General features: G+C 37.6%; 1 protein-coding gene across 2 annotated transcripts in view; it reads left to right on the top strand.

Moving 5' to 3' along the window:
• LOC134795071 (PAS domain-containing protein cky-1-like) overlaps positions 1-26058 on the top strand; it is a 126665-nt gene that overhangs the window by 91881 nt on the left and 8726 nt on the right. Inside the window, exons 7-9 of one of the 2 annotated variants that reach the window (XM_063766917.1) lie at positions 8248-8432; positions 12712-12815; positions 20884-21037. In XM_063766917.1, the coding sequence (XP_063622987.1) occupies positions 8248-8432; positions 12712-12815; positions 20884-21037 (443 nt within the window). Of the gene's footprint in view, positions 1-8247; positions 8433-12708; positions 12816-20883; positions 21038-26058 lie in introns of both variants that reach the window. The other variant, XM_063766911.1, reaches the window with a different exon arrangement.

Raw genomic sequence — 26058 nt, 5'->3', positions numbered from 1 at the left:
AGGAAAAAAAATAACAAAAAAAAACTTTATAATGCTGTATCTCCTAAACCGTACGTCGTAGCGCAAAAATAATCAAATTTTCGTTCCCCTTTAGGAAACCCCTTAATAACATTTAAAAAAACACAAGAAAAGAAAAAAAGAAAAAAAATATTTATAGGGCTGTATCTCCTAAACCATGCGTCGTAGCGCAAAAATAATAAAATGTTCGTTCCTCTGTAAGAAACCCTTAATTAATATAAAAAAACCGGGCAAGTGCGAGTCGGACTCGCGCACGAAGGGTTCCGTACCATAATGCAAAAAAAAACGAAAAAAAAGCAAAAAAAAAACGGTCACCCATCCAAGTACTGACCACTCCCGACGTTGCTTAACTTTGGTCAAAAATCACGTTTGTTGTATGGGAGCCCCATTTAAATCTTTATTTTATTCTGTTTTTAGTATTTGTTGTTATAGCGGCAACAGAAATACATCATCTGTGAAAATTTCAACTGTCTAGCTATCACGGTTCGTGAGATACAGCCTGGTGACAGACGGACGGACGGACGGACGGACGGACGGACGGACGGACGGACGGACGGACGGACGGACGGACGGACGGACGGACGGACGGACGGACGGACGGACGGACGGACAGCGAAGTCTTAGTAATAGGGTCCCGTTTTACCCTTTGGGTACGGAACCCTAAAAAAACACAAAAAAGAAAAAAAAATAACAACAAAAAAACTTTATAATGCTGTATCTCCTAAGCCGTACGTCGTAGCGCAAAAATAATCAAATTTTCGTTCCCCTTTCGCAAACCCCTTAATAACATTTAAATAAACACAAGAAAAGAAAAAAAAGAAAATAAGCAAAAAAAAAATTATATGGCTGTATCTCCTAAACCATGCGTCGTAGCGCAAAAATAATAAAATGTTCGTTCCCCTTATGAACCCCACGCACTGAATAACCTATCACATTAGGACATGAAACAATCATCATCATCTATTTTTATTATTATTTCATTGCATGTTTAAGAAAAGCACTATACATATATACCTCGGCGTGAAAAGGGGTTGTCGGCCTCATAACTATTCGGCCTCACTAAGTTCGGCCGTCTATATGCATTTGGCCGGCAACCCCTTACTTCCCAGCCTCTGTAGTAATGTACTATTTCAAGTGTTAAGAGTGAACGTTTAAAGCATTACGTCATGCCTTCTTTGAAGTAAATAGAAGTGGTTACAGTATAAATTAGTACTCAATATTATTAACTCAACGAGTAAGTGCAGGCGTCAATCAAACTTGAAAGTTAGCTGTTACGACTGACTCCCCTTGTCACTCAATCTTGGAACCGAATGTATTAAGTAAAGTGTTGCAACTGGGTGAATCTCAATATTTACTGAGCTGGCTCTTATAGCAGTTAGCTACCTAAAGTAACGGAAAGTAGTGTGAACATAACTAGTGTTGTCATGATAGGTTAAATCCCTTGATTATATTTATGTAAAAAAATTCTGCGATCTTCGATAAATAATTTACATTAAATATTTGATTTATTAATTGATAAAAAGTATAGTAATTACAAATCGAATCACAACTAAAAATGTATACACACAAACCGCTCTCTGCCCTTCCCGGTGCGAAGGTGCTCATGATGCTAGACGCTTTTCCATGCTGCATTCGGAACGGAGGGTCCCCTTTCTGTCTGAGTCGCGTGCTTCGCGTCAGCTCCCCAGCAACTCGCCGTTTTCACTGCAAAAGGGACAAATATGTAAATAAATTAAAATTGTATTTTAATAAATTTACTTTTTCTAATTCATAAAATAAATAGTGTTAATTGTCTTCTCTAATCGCTGAAGGTTTATAATTTATGGTGTACCCTTGTTTTGCCGACAAACTTTTTCATCGAATATTATTTCATCGACAACGATTCATCGAAACGTTAGTACTAGTAATATTGTTTGGCGTTATTTTGTTTCATATACTATTTATTTAAATTTTTCTTACTGCGTAGAAATACTACTCAACGAATATTACTTGATCGCTAATTCGTTTCAAATTATTTTAATTGGCACAACTACTAAACATTGCAATTCATTTGTTCGACGTATTACTTTAATACATTTTTATATGTCGTACTACACATTTATACATTTTTCTGTTGTAAGAATTTTAGATTTAGGTTAGGTTAGAACTGCGACCCCACACAGAAACGAACGGCTATCAAAGTCGGTTTAGGTTAGGTTAGAACTGCGTCCCCACACAGAAACGAACGGCTATCAAAGTCGGTTTAGGTTAGGTTAGAACTGCGACCCCACACAGAAACGAACAGCTTTCAAAGTAGGTTTAGGTTAGGTTAGAACTGCGACCCCACACAGAAATGAACGGCTTTTAAAGTAGGTTTAGGTTAGGTTAGAATTGCGACCCCACACAGAAACGAACGGCTTTCAAAGTAGGTTTAGGATAGGTTAGAACTGCGACCCCACACAGAAACAAACGGCTTTCAAAGTAGGTTTAGGTTAGGTTAGAACTGCGATCCCACACAGAAACGAACGGCTATGAAAGTAGGTTTAGGTTAGGTTAGAACTGCGATCCCACACAGAAACGAACGGCTTTCAAAGTAGGTTTAGGTTAGAACTGCGATCCTACACAGAAATGAACGGCTTAGTAAGTAAAATTATTGTTACCAACCTATTTATAATTTGCCCTAAATGAAAATGGCAGCCTTGTAAAATTATATCTTCAAAATTAGAGCACTTAGCTATAATCGCGCAGAGTGAGCCGACTGACGTGATTGCGTTTAGTTTCGATAACGAAATATTACAAATTGAAATAATTTTATGCGTAATAATTTTATTAAATACAATCCAAAATGAAATAAGAAAACCCGTAAAGAAATACCATGATATAAACTATATACAAAATAACTCAAGTACCAATTAAAAGTCTCCGATTTAAATTTACTAGTATCGATTCTTCGACGCAATAACTTGTCGATGAAATGAAAATACTTGAAACGTTGTCTTCGAAATAACATTCGATGAAATGTCTGTCGGCAATTCAAGGGTAAACCATAATTTATAAACGTTAAGGGTTGCAGTTCAATTTATTAGTTTTCAAGGGTCTATAATGAATTCCATTTTAATTTTATATTCCGATATACATCTAGCGAGTTATTTAAATGGAAATTGTGTGATTGTAAACCGATAAGCCGTATTTTAGGACAGATTTGAAATGTAAAATAGCAATTTCAGTGCTAGCCTTTACGTAAATACAGTAAGTATTACCTCAAAATCAGATAAGTTAACACGTGGCAAAAACAATTTTAATCTTAAAATAAATACTCAGTAGTCACCAGTTTAAATGCTAAACCGATATAAAACCGCGGCCGTAGAATCTGAAATTCACACCGAATACGATAAAACGTATTTAAATAAAGGCTCATGTCCACAAAACATTCGGTGTGGCGTCGTTAGCTGCAGGAGATGCATTTATTTATGAAATGTAAATGCACTGATTGTAATAACAAAACTCGAAGGCACTGCTCTCCTCTATATTAAGATGTATTATTTGCATACTGTATGTGTATACTATTGTAAGAGTGAGACCGAGGCTACGGGTGGCAAATCTGATAGCTACCTTTGTACATTTACTCTTGTTTCTAAACCTTTTTTTAGCTTTCAGCATGAGAAATATTGAATCCATATGCTTGGGTCAGCCTAAAACGTAAGGGAATAAATTGATATATTAGGATAAAAAAAGTTCAAAGTTTGAAAATTGTACCTAAAAGTTTTTAGAAGATTGATCAAGTCTGTCTATTGCCAAAATTCTACACTCTTAATTATCTCACTTTTAGCAGAATTCAATCAAAGTTTTTTATATAGGTACTTACTTAACTAGACCTAAAGCTAAAGGTATCAATAACTATAGTACATACCTTAAAATTTTGTCCAATCATGTCATAACTAACGGACATAAAAGATAAAATCACTATTAAACGACTTAATTTAGATAAAAAGTTATTACAAATAATGAATCGGTAATTGGCAGTGAAAGGTATGGTGAGTCGTGACGTGTAGGTGACGTCACGAGCTCGTCGTGCGCACGCCGCGCCATGGCGCGTGCGCGACGTAGCCGAATTCAGCGACACACGACTGATCGATCAATGACGACAGTTTAGTTTCGATTGTAGAAGAATATTGATTTGGAGACGCGTTACACATTCAAATAAAACATGCTAGATAATTGGTGAAGCAGAAACGAACTGATATATGTTGCTATCATAATCTGAAAAGCTGAATACGTTCTGCAGTTCATAGTTGAAACACTGCGTGGACTCTATGCGTGCGTTTGTGTGTGTATTTCAGCAAAAGATGTACCCAGTAAACATCACGCACGTAATCGGAACAATGGGATTCTGGTTAGGCATTTAGGAGAACGCGATTTAAAGCCAACACGTAGAGGCCCTCACGACAATATAATGAAACGTAACGGGTATACGGACTATTCAAGTTCCTGAAATTTTATAGCGCAAGTTTCACATCCATCATTGCATTAGCTACGTACGACGCCGCCGTAGCCATTTAGAATGTAGATTTATTAATTTAATTATATGTACCTATATAATATTATTATGTATTTACGAATATTTAAAAGTTTAATGTAATTTACCTAAATAATGTATGTTTGTGTTTGTTAAACGTTCGCAATACGTTTACTAACGTTTGTTATTTTTCCTCTTTGTAGCGAAAAGCGCCTACGAACAGAGAACCCGCCTAGTGTCGCCGCTGGCAGTAAATGTGTTAATAATCATACTTAAATCAGTTGAACCGTCTAACTCGTCTCACATACATAGTTTTCTTAAAGATCCTTTAAAGCAAATTAATATAAAGTGAAATTTTAAATAGGGATAATTAGGAATGTACAATTATTATTGTCTCATTCTATTTTAGACTGACCGGGATTTTTTTTATATTAGCTCTTTTTCTTCTTAAATTTTATATTTAAGCCAGATACTTATTTGTTTTTAGCAACTAAAAAGTCATCAACCAAAAATAATATTGAGAACGTATCGCTATCTATTTAATGGCACCATTTCAGATAAATTCAACAAAACTATGGACGCCATAAAACTTAATTAACACGAACCCACTCTACAATATAACAATATGTCTATGGGACACGTGGAGTCGTGATTGACCGGCGTACGCGCAGGCCGGTAAACTCCACAAACCGTTATAAAGGATTAAAAAAAAATGGAACATAGTATAAGATGAGAGGTGTGTCCTGACGTAACTTTTCGTGACCGACTCTCGTGACTCTTCTGACCAGACTTGGCTCAGCCTTCGTATTTAAAAGCAAATCTACATTCTGCACTCGTATTTTTATTTGAAAACGGTCAAGTGATTTGTTTCGTGTTCGATTTTTACAAATGTATTTTTTATATTTTAAATTGGCTGTTTTAAAACGTTAAAGCAATAACTACGAGACACGTATCTTAGGTACAATAAACTTCTAACATACCTAATATATGGCTACACGCCATGGCCCATGTTCGTTCCCATTGGTGAAGGTGATGTGATGACAGATTTTATTACATTCGAAGATTTACAATATTTTGCTTATGTTTATGAATTTCCAAAGACATCGTTTCGTCATCGTATTTTCTGTTTTATCAACAATGGGTCAATCTTACTCATACATATATCTGCCGATAGTCCCATAGTAAAGCTTGTGTTGTGAACCTTAAATCTTCGAAATATAAAGCCAGCTCCTAACGCGTCAATAAGTTGAATCATAAAACCCCAGCATAACCTGTCAAAGCTACTGAGCTTTGACAGTTATGCTGGGGTATAGACGTTCTTTACCGACCCACACATGACACGGGTCACTCAATTTTATCAGTCATTAGAAAGCTGTTCATTGTTCACCTCATGACGCGTGTAGGTATGTTTGATGGATTCGGGTCCGACTGATAGTGTCTCACGATCGATCGCCCTGTACGTTACTCAAATCAGGCCCTGTTATGAAATCTATGGATATGCAAACTGTAATGTAGGCCATATGGTCACACACAAATACTCTCTGTAAGTTTTTACATCACTCGTTTATTGTAAAGTTTGTCTTGTCGTTTTTCGTGTAGATTAGTCTAGCATAATTTATAATGTAATTTAATATTATGAGAATAAATATCTAAATCTAAATCTAAATCTATGTTACTTATTAGTTACTTGTACCTACATGTCAGTCATGTATTAATTTCTTGTCCATTGTTTTATTAATTGTTTTGTTTGCTAGCTTAGATTTAAAAAACCATTTCAATTAGTTCATAGTCTTTAATTTTATTTCCTTTAGCCATCAGTTAAACTTAGTATGTGACAACCGAAACATTAAGTGAACTTGGCCTTTATCTCTGTAACGACATCCTTTCTAACTCAAAATTGCGAGGTTGAACTTGACATAAAATATTTATACTTTCATACTTTGAACTTTGGAAAGGCAGATACTTTTTAATAAATGCTGCTATACAACAACTTCTTAAGTAATAACTTTCAATAATTCACCCTATCAAACTAGTCGCAAACAATACGTTGTTCCTTTTAAGTAAGGACTAAATTTGAATTCAACTTAAAATGCGATAAGACGTTTGAAAGTTGTTCTTCAACCGCTGCATTTATAAGACATGATATAATCTGGCCTATAGTGGAGCTATTTTATTACATCTTGTAAAATAGATTTTGTTTTTATGCAATTGTTGCTACGTTTTACGCACGGCATCAGGCACCTGCAAACCTAAACTTCGTGGTATGACTTGCTAAACCTATCTACAGATACAGATTAACAATTAGGATAAAAAAAATATGTGCCTTAGTCGTCTATAAATGTGCTTTCTTCTTTAGCTTCTATGGTCAATATGGTCAATTGGTCATGCTTCTTCCGTTTTTCCCGCCTGCGGAAAAATGTGTGTCCTTATTATTTATGTTTTAGAAATTTCATCAAATATACTTGTGTTAAGTAATAATCGTGTAGGAAGAGCGATTTCAAAGCTTGTACCTAGGTACTCAATAAGTAGTCGATATCGTCCAAGGCCGCGTGAATCCGGATCGTTCGGTGAGCGGCCGAGCTGTGAACTATTGTGTCGGCGTCTCGTCTAGCACCGCTTAAGAATGTCAAACTGCCACGCCCTAAGCCTTTTTAACAGGTCATAGTGTAACGACGAGAAACGGATTGACTGTTTGGGACGGTTAAATCTGGTGCAGTTTTGAAATAAGTAGGTAAATTTTTTTGGAGCTAAGCGCCAGTGTAACACAAAAAATATGTGTGCTATGCGAATTATGTAATAAGTAGCGGGTGCGGCAGTTTTTCTTCTTCAAACAGAAAACGACGACTGGTCATTACAATTATACGCCTCATCCTTATTGCAGTTTACTCGTATCATCGATGGCCTATATCATTGCGAGGCCGTTGAAAACAAAATGGATCCGGTTCAGCAAATGATATCATTCGGATTAAACTTTTTGCCCCTTCCAATCTGTCGGCGATGAATGCGGGTCTTATTATGTCTGTCGTATTTGTAATGATGGGTAGGTATACAAGTTTTTTAAAGGACATTAAAATCTTGTAGATTTTCTATTAATATAACAGGAAGTTACCATCATATCGCACGTTATTTAAACTTATGTACTTAAGTACTGAAGTGAAGATATTCGACTACATATGTGGTGCATAATTGTTTTCCTTCGTATTTTCTCGGAAACGTTCGTATTTGTCATGCTACTTCAGTCAACGTCAGTACTTTTTGTACCGAGACTGACTGAAATAGAAAGACACGTTCGTACGTTTCCGTGAAAATACGAAGGACAATAAGTATGCACTACATCTGTAATCAAAGAAACAGATGTGACTGGATAAAGGATGACTCACGTTAGACCGGGCCGTGTCCGGGACGGAGCTTCCGGCGCATCGTTTTCTATAAATTTATACTACAGGTAGCCCTAGGGTGACAATGTCACTACCTACCTGTTGCAAATTATTTATCTCAAAGTGCCCCCTCATGTCTACTGCATGTATATGAATAAAGCATTGAATTTAAAGATAAAACCAATAACAGACGTGACACTCGAGGTTTTGAGTATAGCGGATAAAATATTTATATTTAAAATGCCCATCACTTCTCGTAGAAAGTGCATATTGATGACGTTTTCTAACTGGAGTTCTCTTTGCTGCTGATGTTCAACATTTTACGCTTTCTTTTGTTCAATATATTTTTTTATCCAGGTAGTGCTAGTGCGGGGCCACTTCGTGTCGTACCTGCCGCTGTGCAGCCGCAACGAGCCCGTGTTCCTGGCGGCGTGCACGCCGCTCGCCATGCCCGAGACGCGCGAGTGCGTCGTGCACGGCGCCACCAACGTCTTCACCACGCTGCACACCATGGACATGAAGATACTGCACATCGACGCCAAGTAAGCTATGTTTGTGGGATATTTAATTAATATGGGATTAAAGGATGACTCACGTTAGACCGGGCCGTGTCCGGGCCGGAGCTTCCGGAGCTTACTTTTGTATGACATGACAGGCGATCACGTGATGCTTGCCATAGAAAACGATACGCCAGAAGCTCCGGCCCGGACACGGCCCGGTCTAATGTGAGTCATCCTTAACTGTAGGACCATGTCACAATTTACCTTATCACGATCACGTAATATAGTCTGGGTATATATTGTGTCCAGCAAGAGGTCAGTTGTTCGATGTAACATACTACATATAAGGTAAACCTACTAGTGCTCGACATGCTAATGCCCAATAGATGACACCTTGCTGTCACCTCTATTGACAATGACTTAAGTTTCAAGATGACATATACTGGGACCGCGTCGAGCACCATGCAGTACGTTTACCTTACATATGTAACAAAAAAGCCGTTTCGTTTTAAAAGTATATACGGACGGTTACAAAGTGAGACTGATGAATGTTTAATTCAAGGAAATTAAAGAGAAATCGTATGAACGTAAATATAGGTAGACATGCCTGCTGGCAGAGATTAGCTGTCGGACATTTTATTCATTATGACTCTTATGATCGTAAAATCTATAGCTATCTTACAGCAGCTTTATAAACTTCCTAAAAATAATAAAATACAGATAATAATTACAGAAATATAGACAGTCAAAATCCGTGTTTACAACGCAAACTATCTAAATAGGTAACTAGTACGCCTTATCCGCCTTTCTCCCTTAAGGCCTCCTAGTAAAACGGAGCCTTACATTCCCAGTACTGGTTCAAGGTTCCAGGTAGAATAAACAAAGGTTATTGATGCGTAAGTCAGTGCTACTGTCCATCAGAGGCAGGCAGATGTATGACAACATATCTATTGAGGGCATTTCATATTCATGAACCGCGTCACCGCTCTTGCGCTCAATGGCATGAAATAATACCAGTTGAAATGATATGCAATGGCAAACAGCGGTCAGGCTTTGTCACCCGTTGACGGCACAAAAAGGGTGGCAGCATACATTTTACGAGAAAAGAGATTGAAATTCTAGGTGGAAACAAGTTCAGGATACACCGAGATTATTCTGTCAGTATTCCCTCATGCGTTGGTAAATATATGTGCATACCCAGTTACTTGTTGTCGATATTTAAATCAAAAAAGTAATATTTTTGTTTACATGTCAAACAAAATAAATTAGGGGAATTGCTTCAACTCATCGAAAAGGTGATAGGTAACTAACTATAATGGATTTTGAACTATTCTCAAAATTATGCTTTAAGTATAATATTTTAAAGATATTAACTATAATGGATTTTGAACTATTCTCAAAATTATGCTTTAAGTACAATATTTTAAAGATAACTTAAGGGCTGATTTAGATGGCGCGCAAACTCGCATGCAAGTTTATTTACATTGCGGACTATTGAGGTTAGCAAGCGAGTTCTCGCACCGTCTAAATGATGCCTAAAGACCTATCCTCATAAACACCTATATTTATTATTAACTAAAATAAATTGAAGACCTTCAAGCATCCTATATAAATAAAGAAAACACCTTTCGGGTTTCGAATGCAAATGCAAAATAAAAAATAACACAATATTGCCTATTCAAATTTGTAGAAAAGATGCAATTTATTAAGTGGCAACGTAGTCCTTATAAAAAATAATAAAATATATTGTCACCTCTCGCTTTGTTAATGAAATGTAAACATTAAGCCTGTCACCTGCTCGGAAGTGTAACTTTGCATACAATGACGGAGTTACAAGCTACCGTGAAACTGTATAAGCAAATACGAGCATGACAAGCGTTTTGTTTGCTTTGAGAAACGAGTTACTTCAAGATCATGAGCGGTTCTTAATGCTTTTTGTCACTAGCTTGTAAGTTAAAATGAAAGTACTTTATAATAAATATAATAATCCTATTTAAACAAGAATAATAAATGAATGCATGTAACATTGTAACCAATACAAAAAATAACTACGATTTGCACTGCCAAAACCATACCAAGACGCTAAAAGGTTTGAATTAAAACTGGCCCACTCAGTAGGTAGGGATCCGATTATAATGTATTCCGAAATAACATACATAACTTACACGTACCTGCTTGTTTTTGTTAGCAAGGTAACCGCCATATGACTTAAGCACATGTCAAATCAATATCCTGAAGATTATCGCACATAACCACCAGTAAATACCATATTGTTGCGTGTGCTATAAACAACAATCATTGTTCTGTCTTCGAGACATTATGTTCATTTCAAATGAGCAAGTGCCTCATTATAAATAAAATCTGACATTAGTTATTGTCTCTGCTTGACTTGTGTAATTGATACAATTGTATTCGCAGTTCGCCTTTTAGAGAGCCGATTAGACCAGCAACACCCTGTGCAGTACATTATTGGACACCTTATTAGTTTAGGCGCCAAGTGGTTGCGCATTGCACACTTGCCGCCGTATATAACCCAAACACATTTTTTCTGAAATGCGCGGAAATATCACAATCTAACTAACTAATATGGCTCAGCGATCCAAAGAGGATCTTGGCCTCCGAAACGGCGTGCTTGGCTTGGCGTGCTCTCCACTTTTCCCGATCCTGCCCCGTTTCCTGCCGATTATCGGCTTGAAGCTGACGCAGATCCGCTTCCACACTGTCTCCCCAGCGGTATCTGGGCCGACCTACCGGGCGGCCACCAGTCGGTCTTCCCAGGTACGCCCTCTTGGCAGCCCGATCCTCTCCCATTCTTAATAAATAGGTGACCGAACCAGCGAAGTCTGTGGGATTTCGTTTCACCGATGATATTGGGTCCGGCCACCAACTCCTCGAACTCACAATCACATTCGTAATAATAAGTAGCTACAATGATTAGGTATATCCTAGATTGACGCAATGATTTTATAAGCTGTTAGCTGTTTGCATTTGTCTCAACTGCTATCAATGGTACTTGACTGAAGTTTAAATATTCTTATAAAGGAGGTCATGGATACTCAAACCTTTTATTGTTGGCTTGTAATTTCGAAATATATATATCATTCTATTACATTTCTAGTACCTAATGTTAACATAGTTATTCTAGTTATGTAGTGAAGATACCCAATGCATGTAATAATTGAAAGATCTTCAAGGGTTAAACAAAGAGTACCGTCTCAGGGTTATTAATTATCTACCTTTAGTCTGTATTAACAATTCAATACCCATCATTTACTTAAATAATCTCACTATGCCAACGTTTTGCAGTAGATTTCATGTACTGATTGTAGTTAGTAAAAACAATTTGAAAAAATCTAAACATTTGATCTTAGATAAGCTATATAATAAATATAGACCTGATAAAACTGAACGACGAAGCTATCACGTGGATTAATTTTCTGGAGTTAGATTTATGATTTCTCTGTATCTGTAAATATAATATGATGCCATACGATTAAATAAATAATATATAAAAGTAAATACGGTATATAAAGGTTCATTCTCGGAGCTTACTTAAACAAAAATGATTGATTTAGACATTTCAACCTTCGCTTTCGTAGACTCGCCCAAGAATTGATAGTTTATCAAAATGAAACAGATATTAAGTAAGACAGTTCATTACAATTTTGACAAATATAATTAAAGTGAACTTGACACTGGCTAAACAAATATCTGAGGGGTCATCACATCGATCAATCAACTGGCCTTGCTCTGTTCTTAGTTCTTACAATAACTTTAATTTGATAGTGTTAGTGTTTGCATTGAATAAAAAGGTCCAATTTAATTTAACTTTAGATTTTGTTCTTCTATAAGTGTATTGTTTTATTGTTAGTTCAAGGTTCAGATGCTATTACTTTTGCCTGAATGAGACTTTAATAATATCGTAGTAGATAATGATCAATTAAGATCGTCTAATACCTACATACAATTAAACTAATTAGGTACTGTTAGAACTGCTCAATGCTCATTAATTGCACTAAGTACCTACAGCTAATTACCTACCCCAACACTTCAACCTAAAACCCTCTCACTCACGTTAGACCGGGCCGGGTCCGGGCCGGAGCCTCCGGCGCTTCGTTTCTATGGAAAGCATCACGTGATCACCGATCATCTGTCATAGAAAAGTAAGCGCCGGAAGCTCCGGCCCGGACAAAGCCCGGTATAACGTGAGTTATCGTTAAAATTTAATCGGTTCCTCTATTTGTAGTTAGGCTAGTAGGTACAATATCGATAAGTGCGACGATCGTAATTATAATCAATTATAAATTGTATTGTCCAGTAGCGAGTGGCACCTGGGCTGGGACAGGAGTTCGCTCCACGGCGTGAGCTGGTACCATCTTCTACATCCCGACTGTTGTAAAGAAGCACAGAGCAAACATCGCCTAAGTGAGTATACATTATATTTTATTTACAGTATGTGCCTATATTTTCTTTACTTACAAATGATAAACAGCAGCTTCAATTAGTATTATGACAACTGCATAGCGAACCATCGAACGTTAACATTTTTCAACAAACTCTACGAAGACGTCAATATTTTAATCATATCTGACCACCGCCTTTACGTTAATAAGAAGTCTGCTATAGCAGGCCTATTCGGACTTCGAGATAATCACAAGATCTTGAGACGATTTAGAGATCAACTAGATAGATATCGACTATAGTCTGTGCGGAAAGAGAAGAGTCGTGGAATGTAAGGGAGCCCATACATTCTACGACTCTTCTCTTTCCGCACAGACTCTAGATGCGACTTGGATATCTAAGTCATAACTTGTGAAAATCGTTCAAGAGGACCTCCAGAATCGCGGAAACGTCAAATTTGACATATCTATCTTACAAATATCTTTAAATAATCCGTATCGTAACTTGTTGAAGTCTAGTAGAAATCTAATTCATTTTCCGAATCGAGCCGTAGGTCTCGGTATTAGAAAAAGTTGGAAAAGGCTGGTCTGAAATTATAATCTAACACGTAAGTACCTAAAAAAGGTATTAAGTTAATCATAGATATAGGTAAGAAATGTAACTAATGACCGATTTTAAGCAAAACCTGGCGTTTCATTAGTTATTTCGGTAATTAATACGAACAACGAACGAATTAACTGACGATGTCATACCAAAACCGCAAAACTGCACAAAGCTCACTTACTCAGTCGTTCAGTTATTTTATGTGTCTACTTATCTACAGTCATCTCTTCGCAGTAAAGAGAAAATACAAGCAATATAATAATATCTTAATACCAATCTCATGATCATTATCGATAACCTACGACAACATAGAGCGTTTATAATAAACGGTATCCATAACCACTTAAGCCAACCTCACACGGACTAGTGAAAGCGAGATGAGGCTGAAACCGCGCGTGACAACCGTGTGTGAACGCTTACCTTACACTACGTGAGCGATTAAATCGAATAAATCGACAACTCGAACGAACTGTCAAATTATAAACACACGAAAGTAGACCCTAACGCTTATATATTACGTGTTAATTGAAACGTTTTTGAGAAACGGTTGCGCAGGATTCGTGACTCTCCGCTTGACGGAAGGTTTGCAGCTAGGAGCAAATTCAAAATTAGAACACTTTCTTACGTTTGGAACGTGAAGATGTTCTTCCGAGGTCGAGTGACAGGGGATTGTCGTGCTTCAAGAAAAATAACGTGCAGATATATTATAACTATACCTATTAACCTATAAGACTAACTGACTTGAGGTAACCATGGTCTAATAAAACATGGTCTTCTATTCCCAGAGTGACACGGGCCTACGTCACAATAACATTGCCACTTTATTTCAACATAACATGTTACATGGGTACATTATACCTATGGTTAATAAGTTAAAATATTTCTTTATAATTTTATAATTTTCATTTATATGTATTTTATCTTAAATTTTACAATAACACGTCATTTTTAATTATTCGTTAGCAATATCTTCCGATTCACAAAAGAAATTTCAGACGTTCGGGTAATTCTGTTTACATTACTGGCAACACAGGATAGCGCTGTCACATTTGACAATTCGGATCTATATAACTTCATGCACTGACCGTCATCCTTGTCGAACGCGTGTTAATTGTTATTTCCTTCTCGCTCAGTGTCAGCAGTCGCAGTGTTTTCCAAACTTTTCACGTCGTAAGCTTGGTAATTAATGTGTAACTGTGAATTAGTTTTTCAAACGTTTGTCTTGTATAGATAAATAAAGTTTAATTTAATAGATTAGATTTGTTTTATTTTACTATGTTTCTACATGAATAACTTAAAATTAATGCCGTTAAAATAATTTTCACCGTTGGTTAAAATTCTCCCACATTTTAAAGTTTGAGAACCTGTAAACAGCATGATGACGTAGGCCCGTGTCAGTTAGGTCATACGCGAATCTCGGAATAGAGTACCAGGCGGAGTATATTATTATACCATGGAGGTAACGGCAACCTTACAGGGAACCCCCTCTAAGGTTGCCGTTACCATTGCCGTCATTGATTGAAAATTATAAGCGTGCTATTTATTAAACTTTACTGCTTAAAATACCGTTAATGGTATTCTATAAATTAATAGTCTTGTGAACCAATGTGAATATTCAAACATCGAATCAGACGTTGTAACACTTGTAAGTAACCCCTAAAGCCCGGGTGACCCTTCTCCTACGAATTTCATGAGATATCGTTCGCTTGCCCATTAGCTTGGGTCAGCACTAGGGCTTCCAATACCGGGATCCCGGGATCCCGAAATACCGGGATCCCGTCTGTGAAAACGCATTTTTCAATACCGGTATTTTTTTATGCAATACCGGGATCCCGGTATTTTCAAAAACAAGGAAAATGTGCCGATAATACCGTTTAAAATCCATTAAAATGAGTAACTTCGGCTGTACCAAGAATATTACTTGCCCATTTAATTAAACAAGATCATTTAATTGAAACAAGATCGGTGCATATGCATAGATAAATATTTGGTAATGAATTCTGATGTTCAGGATATGATATTAATATAACTTTAGTTCTTAAAATTATATCAAAGAGTGGAAACAAATGAGCAAGGAATTGTAGTATGGCAAACGAATTTTTGGTGGAAAATTTGAATATAGTTGGCTGGTTTATTAGGTTGAACTAAAAATGTGACTGGTAAAAGTGGTGAAGTTAACAAGGCGGATATAATGATTGCCAACCTGGAGGGTGAAATGATAATAGGGAGAATAACTGCAATGTTCTGCCGCCAGAGTGCAGCACTAATTTGTTTAGTTAACCATAGAGTAACTTATAGGTACATACTACGCCTTAACCAGTTTTTTGACAAGTTTTACTATGACATACCTCGAGCAACACCGGCTTCCGACACATCGGAAGGGAGGGGCCCAAGCGATATCTCACCGTACAAATCTTTCTGTCATTTTTCGCGGAGGGAAAGGTGCACACAGTCGCACTTCTCACACACTTACATACAAAATCCAATCTGTAATAACGACACAAATACATAGAAAATGACACACGTCAAAAGACAAATCTTGCAAACCTCGATCTCTTTTTGTGTACGACGAGTGACAAGTGTCACAACAGTCACAACACGCACACTAACACATTTTCGTTGAAGTATGTTATTGTATTCTGAGAGATGAGAAGTCGGATTTGTCGCTCGACCGATCCGCAATTTGTACTGAGCGAGCAAAATCGATAAATCCAACAATTACATGAGAGTAATGAGACTAAAATATAATAATTGTGTTTGAATGTAATTAAACGTATGATATGTAAAAAAATATTACATGTGAAATGTAACACTTTCTTTTTGTAAATTTGATGTCCCCGACCTCTTTTTATAACAAAAAACCGAGCAAACAGGCATTTTTGTGCTGCAGTGTTCACGCGCGCGTGAACTCGGTCTAGTGAAAAATCCAAGTGCAACTAGTTTTATTACCCGCGCTAGATTAGTTTGACGTGCTAATCTTGTACCTCGGCAGAGGGGAAATAGTGCGAATGCCGCCTCCCTTCCGTGTTGCTCGAAGATGACATACATGCAGCAAGGCGGTTTGTTTACAGGTCGCTTACCGCGAAACGCGAAAATCGTAATTTCGTTATCTGTTTCTCTATCGATCGAATAAGCAGTGATTGAGAGGTAGAAACGGAACTTTCGATTGTCGTGTTTCACGGTAGGCCATGTGATTGAGTTAGTGACGCCCTCTATGTAGAGTTTTTTGTAATATTCCCTATTACTGCAGATGGCGATTATTGTTTAACATCCTAAGCTAAGGACATACATATCTGGTGTTACAGTGATCCTTTTTTTGATAAAGCTCAAAAAAATTAAGCGATTCATAGTCAATACCGGGATCCCGGGATCCCGGTATTGATGAAGACAGTTTCGGTATTAATACCGGTATTGAAAGAAGTCCGGTATTTGGAAGCCCTAGTCAGCACAGCTTGTCTTTTTCTTCCATAGGTACCTCTCTGACGCTCGTCATCTCACCTGCGTTCTTTTCATATCATCTCTCACACAATCCATCCACCTTTTCCTCGGGTTTCCTTTCCTCTCACTCCCCTCTACAATCATATTCATATCTGTACCTAATAATTTTATGAGTAACTTATGTACAATCATAAGGCCTACCGCTTTTTAATTAATAACACCAAAACCTACGTAATTTAATTAATTATACTTATGGGCATCGATTATATTGTCATATATTATATCGTTTTAAGCGGACCTATAAAATGTTTGGTCCGGTCCGCATCGGTGGAAAAAGCCTGATGTTACTTAAGGCCACTTGCACCATCCCACTAACCCGGGGTTAAGTGATTAAACCGTTAACCCAGTGTCAAGTTGTACTGGTAACCATGGTAACTTCAGGTTTAACCGGCTAACCCCGGGTTAGTGGAATGGTGCAAGTGGTGCTTATAGTGATAAATACCTATAAGCTTCGAGCAACACGGAAGGGAGGCGGCATTCGCACTATTTCCCCTCTGCCGAGGTACAAGATTAGCGCGTCAATCTAATCTAGCGCGGGTAATAAAACTATTTGCACTTGGATTTTTCACTAGACCGAGTCCAGACGCGCGCGTGAACACTGCTGCACAAAAATGCCTGTTTGCTCGGTTTTTTGTTATAAAAAGAGGTCGGGGACATCAAATTTACAAAAAGAAAGTGTTACATTTCACATGTAATATTTTTTTTTACATATCATACGTTTAATTACATTCGAACACAATTATTATATTTTAGTCTCATGTAATTGTTGGATTTATCGATTTTGCTCGCTCAGTACAAATTGCGGATCGGTCGAGCGACAAATCCGACTTCTCATCTCTCAGAATACAATAACATACTTCAACGAAAAGGTGTTAGTGTGCGTGTTGTGACACTTGTCACTCGTCCGTACACAAAAAGAGATCGAGGTTTGCAAGATTTGTCTTTGACGTGTGTCATTTTCTATGTATTTGTGTCATCATTACAGCTTGGATTTTGTATGTAAGTGTGTGAGAAGTGCGACTGTGTGCACCTTTCCCCCCGCGAAAAATGGCAGAAAGATTTGTACGGTGAGATATCGCTTGGGCCCCTCCCTTCCGATGTGTCGGAAGCCGGTGTTGCTCGAAGCCTATAAGTATTATATAAAAAATCTTAAATAATATGTTTGCCACAGTCATGATTCTCCGATTTGATTAACTATATGTAGCATTAACTTAAGCCTAAGCCCTTGCCTTCTTAAACAGCGTAGAACTCTCGTTATTTTAGTGATATATAGCCCTAAAGTGACACCAGTATTAAATTTAGTCCATTAAACTAATCCAATTCCAACGAACCGTAGGTGCTGCTGTCAAGTGCTAAGAATAACAATTAGTTATTTCGACGTCTATCCATATCATTACACCATTAGTTCCACGTACAGCGTAGGTTGGTCTCAGAAAACAGCAAATCAAATACACTTTAGCAATATGTACATTCTCGAGCAAAATAAGTGCCCGAAGATAAACAAGCTGGCAGTTAGACCCGAGCACAATCATAGCAGTCGTCAATCTCTTCTTGACTCTAAAACCAACAGTCGAGATTGCACAAATAACCGTCTGGCATTAACCCTCATTATTCCTCGACAAATGTACTTACACGCATACACCCTTCTTACTACTTCTTGCTTCAACATAAGGTGTGTTATCGCTTGTCAGTAAGAATGTAGTTGTTAAAAACTTAATGTGGTTGCAATCGATGCATCGGAGCTCGAGTCATCATTCGAATGATTCGATAATGGTGAGCGACAAGGACGGGTCTGTGTGCGGTGACCTTTATGAATGATATGCCGTATAGTACTATTGTTCATTTCTATCCGACCATGTTTTATTAATGATATAATATTATTATAAAAAGACCAATAACGAAGATTGGTTCCCATTTTCCTAGTTGGAAAAAATCATTTATTTACATACAATATATATACAGTGGTACTACTAAACGAAATTAATAACTAGCTTAAATCTAAAATAGGCCCTTGAGGCATTGTACCAAGGATGCTGGCGGCATTTCCTCGCTGTATCGCAATGCTGATACGTTGTGCGAGGTAGCCGCCAGCTCTTCGGTCACCAGTTACGTCAACCAGACGCTTCGCGATTTCTGCGAACAACTTATGCGCGCTGGGACCCCATGGACCTAGAGTTTCAACACCAAATGGTACAAAATGGTACTCTCTACCGAGGCTCTTATATTTGTTACGTTTTAGAATTTCGGCGCTTTCCGCCGCTCCGCCCGCTTTTACAGTAGTCCGTTGGAGGTGGGACGGTGCCAGTGTGTCTACGCAGGTAGCATCCCACACCAACATCCGTCCCAAGCTCCAAGGAACTAAGGACACTCCATCGGGCCTCTTGCCATCATCTCTGATAATGCCAGTCGGCTCAAGAAGAGCAGGCACATTGATGGTGGCAAGAGACCGACGGACTATGTCATTAAGCGACGCATGTCTCGAAAAACGGCCTGCACTTTTTTGACAAGATAATCCGTGGTGTCCCAGTCGGTCCACGTCCGTGCCACAAGAGCATATGTGTGGCGTACACACCGAAACCCCGAGTCGCAAACCAGTCGCCAGTCTAAGGGAGGCCGGATCCAAGAAAGTACCAGTATTGGGCGAAGGATGGGCATGTAGCCAGTAACCGGCTTCCCGGGCTCCGACCGCCAAAAGCCTCGCGCGGTTGTACGATTACTCATGATATTTTTAGGGTTCCGTAGTCCACTAGGAACCCTTATAGAATAACCCACAAACAGGCAACTAACAAGCTGACACTAGTAAAAAATAGAAGTAAAAAGTAAAACTTAGGTATGTAAATAAAATTAAGTACATAAGCGTCTAGTAACTACGTTGGGGTAGGGGTAGGCCCCAACTTTGGTGTTAGCTGTATTAGGATACAGCACACACCAAGATTTCGCACTCATTAGTGTATGGAATAATTACCTGCCCGAGACAGAAGTTAATTAGCGCTGTTGATCTTATTTACAGTTCTATGGTAATATATTTTATTGCAGACGTGAAATATTTGTTCACAAATATAATCTTATTGGCAATCCGCATTCTCACAAGAATCTCGGGGTTAAGTTGCTTATGTTTTTTCCTGTCAATAATATTCGATTTGATTATTGCTCAGCAGACAACGTAAAATTTATTTAAAAATATTCTTTCTTTGAAATCAAAGGACCATGAAAAATATAACAAACGCTATATAATTTCTTAATTCTACCTAGTACAAATATGAGAGCAAACGACAAGAATTCTGACAAAATCTTTTTTGTCATCAACCTGACATACCGTTCAAACAACAATAAAAGCCTAATCAAAACAAACTAAACCCAAATCTTATCGGCTAATTCGATCAACAAACAAATCGAGCCTTTTACGTCGCCGATGGGCTCGAGTTAGACGCCATATACGGCATGAGCTTACGCACCATCATCGTCCAGGCCATGTCTGGCCTATGTAAATTACTATCATAACATTGTCAATGTCTACCGCACCTCTAAACACATCAACGCCTTTTTACAGCCCATTCGTTCAAATTTAAACTCTAACAGAAGCGAGTACATTTTAAAAGGGATTGTAGATGGTAAGGTGTTTATAATGTTTCGGTATGTACTGTGAAGGTGTCTTGTTAAACGGCATATTATTTAGCTATCGCTCGATAATCTGTTCATTAACAATAGTCTAATTTCAGATACGTTCGATTAGCACAATTCACACTTTGTTGGTTTTGGATTTGTGATAAACAATTAAGTGTTCTATTGATTCGAGTTGACCGGTTGCATTAGCGGGTTTAATTACATATACTCGTAGATTGCGGAAGTGTTTATTTCTGGTCAGCGTGTTCATTAATGAGAGTATGATATCAGAAGTTTGGTATCTAATGATATGGAATCATTCAGTATAAACAATAGTCATATTTGCATATATTCCGAGTGCGATCTGATAATAAATTGTTGTTCGCAGTAACTCAGTCCGAGCAAGAGCGGTCTTGCATAGCTCTACTGCGGCTGCAGCGGAGGTCAGGCCAGTTCCTGTGGGTCCACGCCGTTCTACAGTTGAAAGACAATCTGGACAATTCACAACGACCTGTCATCGTTTGCACTAATCAAGTCTTAAGGTGAGCAGTGAATATATTTTATAAGGGTTAGCTCATACTTACTTATGTAGAATATGTTCAAGAAGAATCTTTATTTGGAACAGATAAAAGTACATTCTGCTTTTTATCCCAGCGAGGCATCTACCAAGAAAACCAACACAACAACATCAAAGTGAAATATTTCCCATAACGCTCATATCTCCCATTATAGTGCGCATTCGTAAGTTAAGTATAGCCCGTAGCCGGCCATGGCAGGTTAAGTCTCACTCGGCCTAATAAGAACCACTCTAACTTATGACCGTTGAATTATCTGACCCCTTGCAAACATTCAGCTTAATCGTCCTTTCCTTGGAGAACCTCTTAATACCCATTAATATATCGAAACAACCGCCAATCGAGCGGCGATCAAGGGTGAAATCACTTCATCATGACCGCCCTGCGCAGGCGCAATTACGACGTGAACAAACGTCAAATGTGGAGTTTTATACGACATACTAATCGCATGCGCTCGGGTCACATGCGCCCGCCCATTATTCAGACATAAATCATTGAAATTGCGATCTAACTGACTCGGACAATCAACTGAGACTATCAGTCAAAATGACGGGGTAACATACGCGAGGCCGCGTTTAGAAATAGTAGACTGCTTTCTACCTCAGAAGAGTCAGAAGGAAAAAACTAGATACAGTATCCAAAGGTATGGTATCAATTTATATAAATAATACATAATAATATGTTTTGGTATAAACTACACTACTATAAAACCTAAAAAAAATTGGTCCCAAAAAAATACAAAAAAGGAACCGACACTACAATATTTAAGCTAGGCTAGGCCGCTAGGCTAATCTTATACCTAATGATCTTGTAAATTTTCTATGATAATATAAGTTTTATATCCAGTGCAGTTGTAATTAACTTACAATAAAATGCCTACCGGAAACACACAAAAGGCGTTACCTATTATTATAAAGCAGTTCCCAAATTTCGAAAGTAACATTTCCTAAAACCATAAAATTAGTCTAAAGGTTCAAACCAACGTAGATAACGCATAATAAAATCAATAATATTACTGACACGAGTAATGTATCCGATTAAATTGCCTGTCTTATATCTCGTGAAATGTTAGCCGGTACAATAATTATATTCCGATCGACAAATCGTATCGAATCGTGGAATTGCTTTTCATTTAAATCAATGTCTCTAATATTTGTAATGCGAGCTCGTTACTGGCTTTAATCCTCGCCACGAGATGTTATTCTCAAGAATATTGAATTTATTTGTATGGCTAGTAATAAATTGTAATGAACATAAATATTTTTACATAATTGTAACGTGTGATTCTGTCAAATCAATCTAACATGATCACTCGAATGATTGATTTTACGAGGGCGGCCTCGATTGATTCCAAGCGTTAACGACAACCTGCCATAATTTTGTTGCTGTGAAGTTACATCTGATTGATATATTTATGATCGAAAAGTAATGGATTAATTTAATGAAAAGATTCACATGATATCATTGTAGGTACAACATAATTCACACAAAAATCAACAAAGAATAATATTTATAAAATACCTGACCTATCACTGTAAAGAGTCAGATATATTAACCACCAGGAATAACTTTAAAATATTTAATTATGTACATAATGGACAGGCAAAACTAAAAATAAAATAAATTTAGGCATGTACCGACTAGTCGCCGACTATCCGGCCACATTTGTAGTCGGCGATTAGTCGGCGACTAGTCGGCAAAAATGGCCGATTAGTCGGCACTTTATTAGTGAAAGAAAAACAGAAAAAAAAAATTCGACAGTCAATATTTACGATATGTTTTATGTTTATTTTACTAAAATACCTATTTAGGGTGCATACGAAAACTTTTGTTGATATCACAGACAAGACATCCTCCAGACTGAGCAGCTCTACCCCCTCTGCCACAAATACGGTAGTTTTATTCCATTTTCGAGTCGAAAGTGTCTTTGTGTGACGTCCGTGTCTTTGGACGAACCAATCACGGCACGGGAACTCGCTGACCTCGTCCCCCGCACCCCCGTATTTTTGCCACGTTGCCACTGCAATAATTTGTTTGTAAAATAGTAAATTCCTTTTTATAAATAAATACGCTAAGATAATTTATTTATTGGTAATTTTACTCCTACGATTTAAAAAAGTACTTTTATTTACTTATTTTTACATAAATACAAGACGCGCTAGTAAAAAGCGGCAACATTGTCTTACTTTTTTTGGAATCTAATTAAGATTTAGAGTTTAGTCTATGGTTCATATAATTGACCGTTTGATCGTTATCGTATGTTGCTGGGCTGGTATTTTCCTCTACAGGTCGATCTCAACTGAATCAGTTTGTAATTCGTCGTAAAGTCGTGTAATTTCATATGCAAGTTCGATAGTTATTTTTTTATTATTTTATTATTTAGTTTTTGTTTTTTTTTTTATGGTGGAGCCATGAGGAACGAGGGACTATTAATGTTATTTGAAAATTTTGAGACTTAGTCAGGGCACGTTGCTCGTAAAGACGCTGACCACAGGGGATAGGTTCTTAACTGGCGACTACGTACGGGAAATAGAGCCTTGGAAATACCTCCTACAAGCTGTACTGACGGTCTGCTCAGGATCGCAAAATAAAAGGACTAAAGATAGAAATTTAACGAGGATTCTTGTGATAGGTCTTTGAACTGTAGAGAACACCTAATATTAGCCTAGCTAAATTATGATGAATAGCGCAACCAAAGGAGCAAAACTATTGTTTTTCATCTGAACTTATACGAAACTAATGATTTGGCCGACTAGCCGACTAGTCGGCCAACTAATCGGCCATTCGAGCGCCGATTAGTCGGCTAGTCGGCTAGTCGGCCAAATCAATAGTCGGTACATCACTAAATAATACTAAAATATAGTCCAATCATCTTTATAGTCTTAAGTCAATAGGTAGTTAATATAAAGCTAACACTGTATTTAAAGTAATCGGATGCTTGGCGTCATGTTAAGAGATTTTTACGTAAAATACTAACCATTATGCTTTAATTCCCAAAGAAAATAATAGTGCGATAGGTTCTTTATGCTCGCGCGATATAATTTAATAGATATAATATCATGTAAGCCCAGGCTAAGAGTATGAGATTTACCGTGAGTCCGCGAGGTTCCCGCAAGAACCAATTATGATTACGACCTTAATAGTACTTGTATGGTACGGCAAACAGTAATTATGAATTAACCAATAATTGGAGATAATTTTATACTTTAGCGAAGGAATTTTGTTTACTTAACGACGTTAAAATATTTTGAATTCTTCAATCTTACCGTTGTTGGTTTAGGATTATTCTTAATTGCGTCAAAACAATTATTAATATCTTATTTTCGAAGTCGTTATTTTTAACGCATTTTTTTTTTCAATCTAAATAATACCAAAGTGGTTAGAAACAGCCGCTCTTAAAGAATGGTAAATTTCAATTTCTGAGAGCGGCAATATTCCTACTACCTTCCGTATGTTGTGGTGACATAATTGGCCAGGCCATAAAAAGCCAGGCAACACTTATAATATCGAGACAGGTAACTGTGACCTAAAAGCAACTCTACCAAACATTATAGAGACCAAGTTCGTCAAAAATATTCAAGTGACAAATGTATGCATTTAAAAACACCAGCGTGCCCGACTCTGTGAACTAATTGGCTTAAAAGCCGAACCATTAAACCGACAAGTCCAGTGCCAACCCGCAGCGAACCGACTTTGAAAAATGACCATCATAACTTAACGCGGTCACTTACAAACTTCCCTATTGAGATATCAATACTAGATGACGTCGCGGGACGTAGCTCGCGTAAATACAACCCTTACTATCGGCCCGACTGCGATTTAGTTTGCTTTAGGCGGGATCGGGATCATGGAAATGGCCGTACCAAGATATTTCACGTTGGGTATTCGGGTTCACGATCATCGCATTACTTACCTCTGTATTTTTTATTTACTTCCAATAAGTAGTGAAAGAAGCGGGAAAATATACTTACAGCAAGCAACATCTGTACGTACCTGATATTAGATAACAGTTAACCACCACTGCAAAAAGTAGATACAGCTGTGCTGTAAGATATGAACTTTGTCGAGTTACATTTTGGCTTCATCGTGGTTTTTATACTAATGGAATTCCTAGTGAGATTTGTATCTGGTAACCTAAAAAAATGCCCTACTGCTAAATAAAATGATAATAGTCTCATTAACATTAATTTGATACTAGGAAATATGTACAATATACTTATCATGCTCGTAACAATTTCAGAAACTGAATATGTATGTAGCTTCATGGCGGTATTTAGTATTGTAGTTATAACGAATATCCGGAAATATGTGATTTGTTAACTTTCTGTCTTTGATTTCATGGACTAAGCATGAGGTATTCAGGGTTCGCGGCTCTGAACGCGTCCATCATCATCATGCCTTTATCGCTTCTCATCCGTGTTTAACATTCCGTTTACCGAGCGAAATAGCATCGCGAACCTGTGGTGGGGTTACCGGCGAATAAATATTGTAAAGAGGTGATTTATTGAGTTAGAGTGCGGCTTGCGAGCCGATCGGCCGGCCGATGTTCCTATCGGATGGTTTGAAATATGCCCGCAGAGGGCTATTGTTGTGATGTGAGAAACTGTGTTTAACAAGCGCCGGCTCTGATCGATGGCGCCGCTCCACGCTTTAATCCCAACCATATTTTATAGCCACAAAATACACGAAAACTTGACTAATTTTAAGAGACGCAGCTTGTAATTTTATTGATTGCACTGCGAAGATTAGAGAACGCTGGAACACTTTGGTTTAATAATTACATTTTAGTATAAAAAGCTTTAGACTCGAAGCTGAGCCGTTAGTTGCGCGCTTGCGGTTAAAAGCCTATTGTTTCGCGCTAATTAAAACGTTTACGCTTTCATTAAATTTTCACGATAAGCTTTAGTTTAAGGTTCCTTCGAAATGCATTATTGATTAACTAGCTAATTCAGCTACCAACGAAATCAATAACGGACACGAAACTAGCC

Source organism: Cydia splendana, chromosome 1, assembly GCF_910591565.1.
Source record: "Cydia splendana chromosome 1, ilCydSple1.2, whole genome shotgun sequence".
Classification (NCBI taxonomy): Eukaryota; Metazoa; Arthropoda; class Insecta; order Lepidoptera; family Tortricidae; genus Cydia; species Cydia splendana.
The sequence above is the reverse complement of the archived record's forward strand: the minus strand, read 5'-3'. Positions and strand labels throughout refer to the sequence as shown.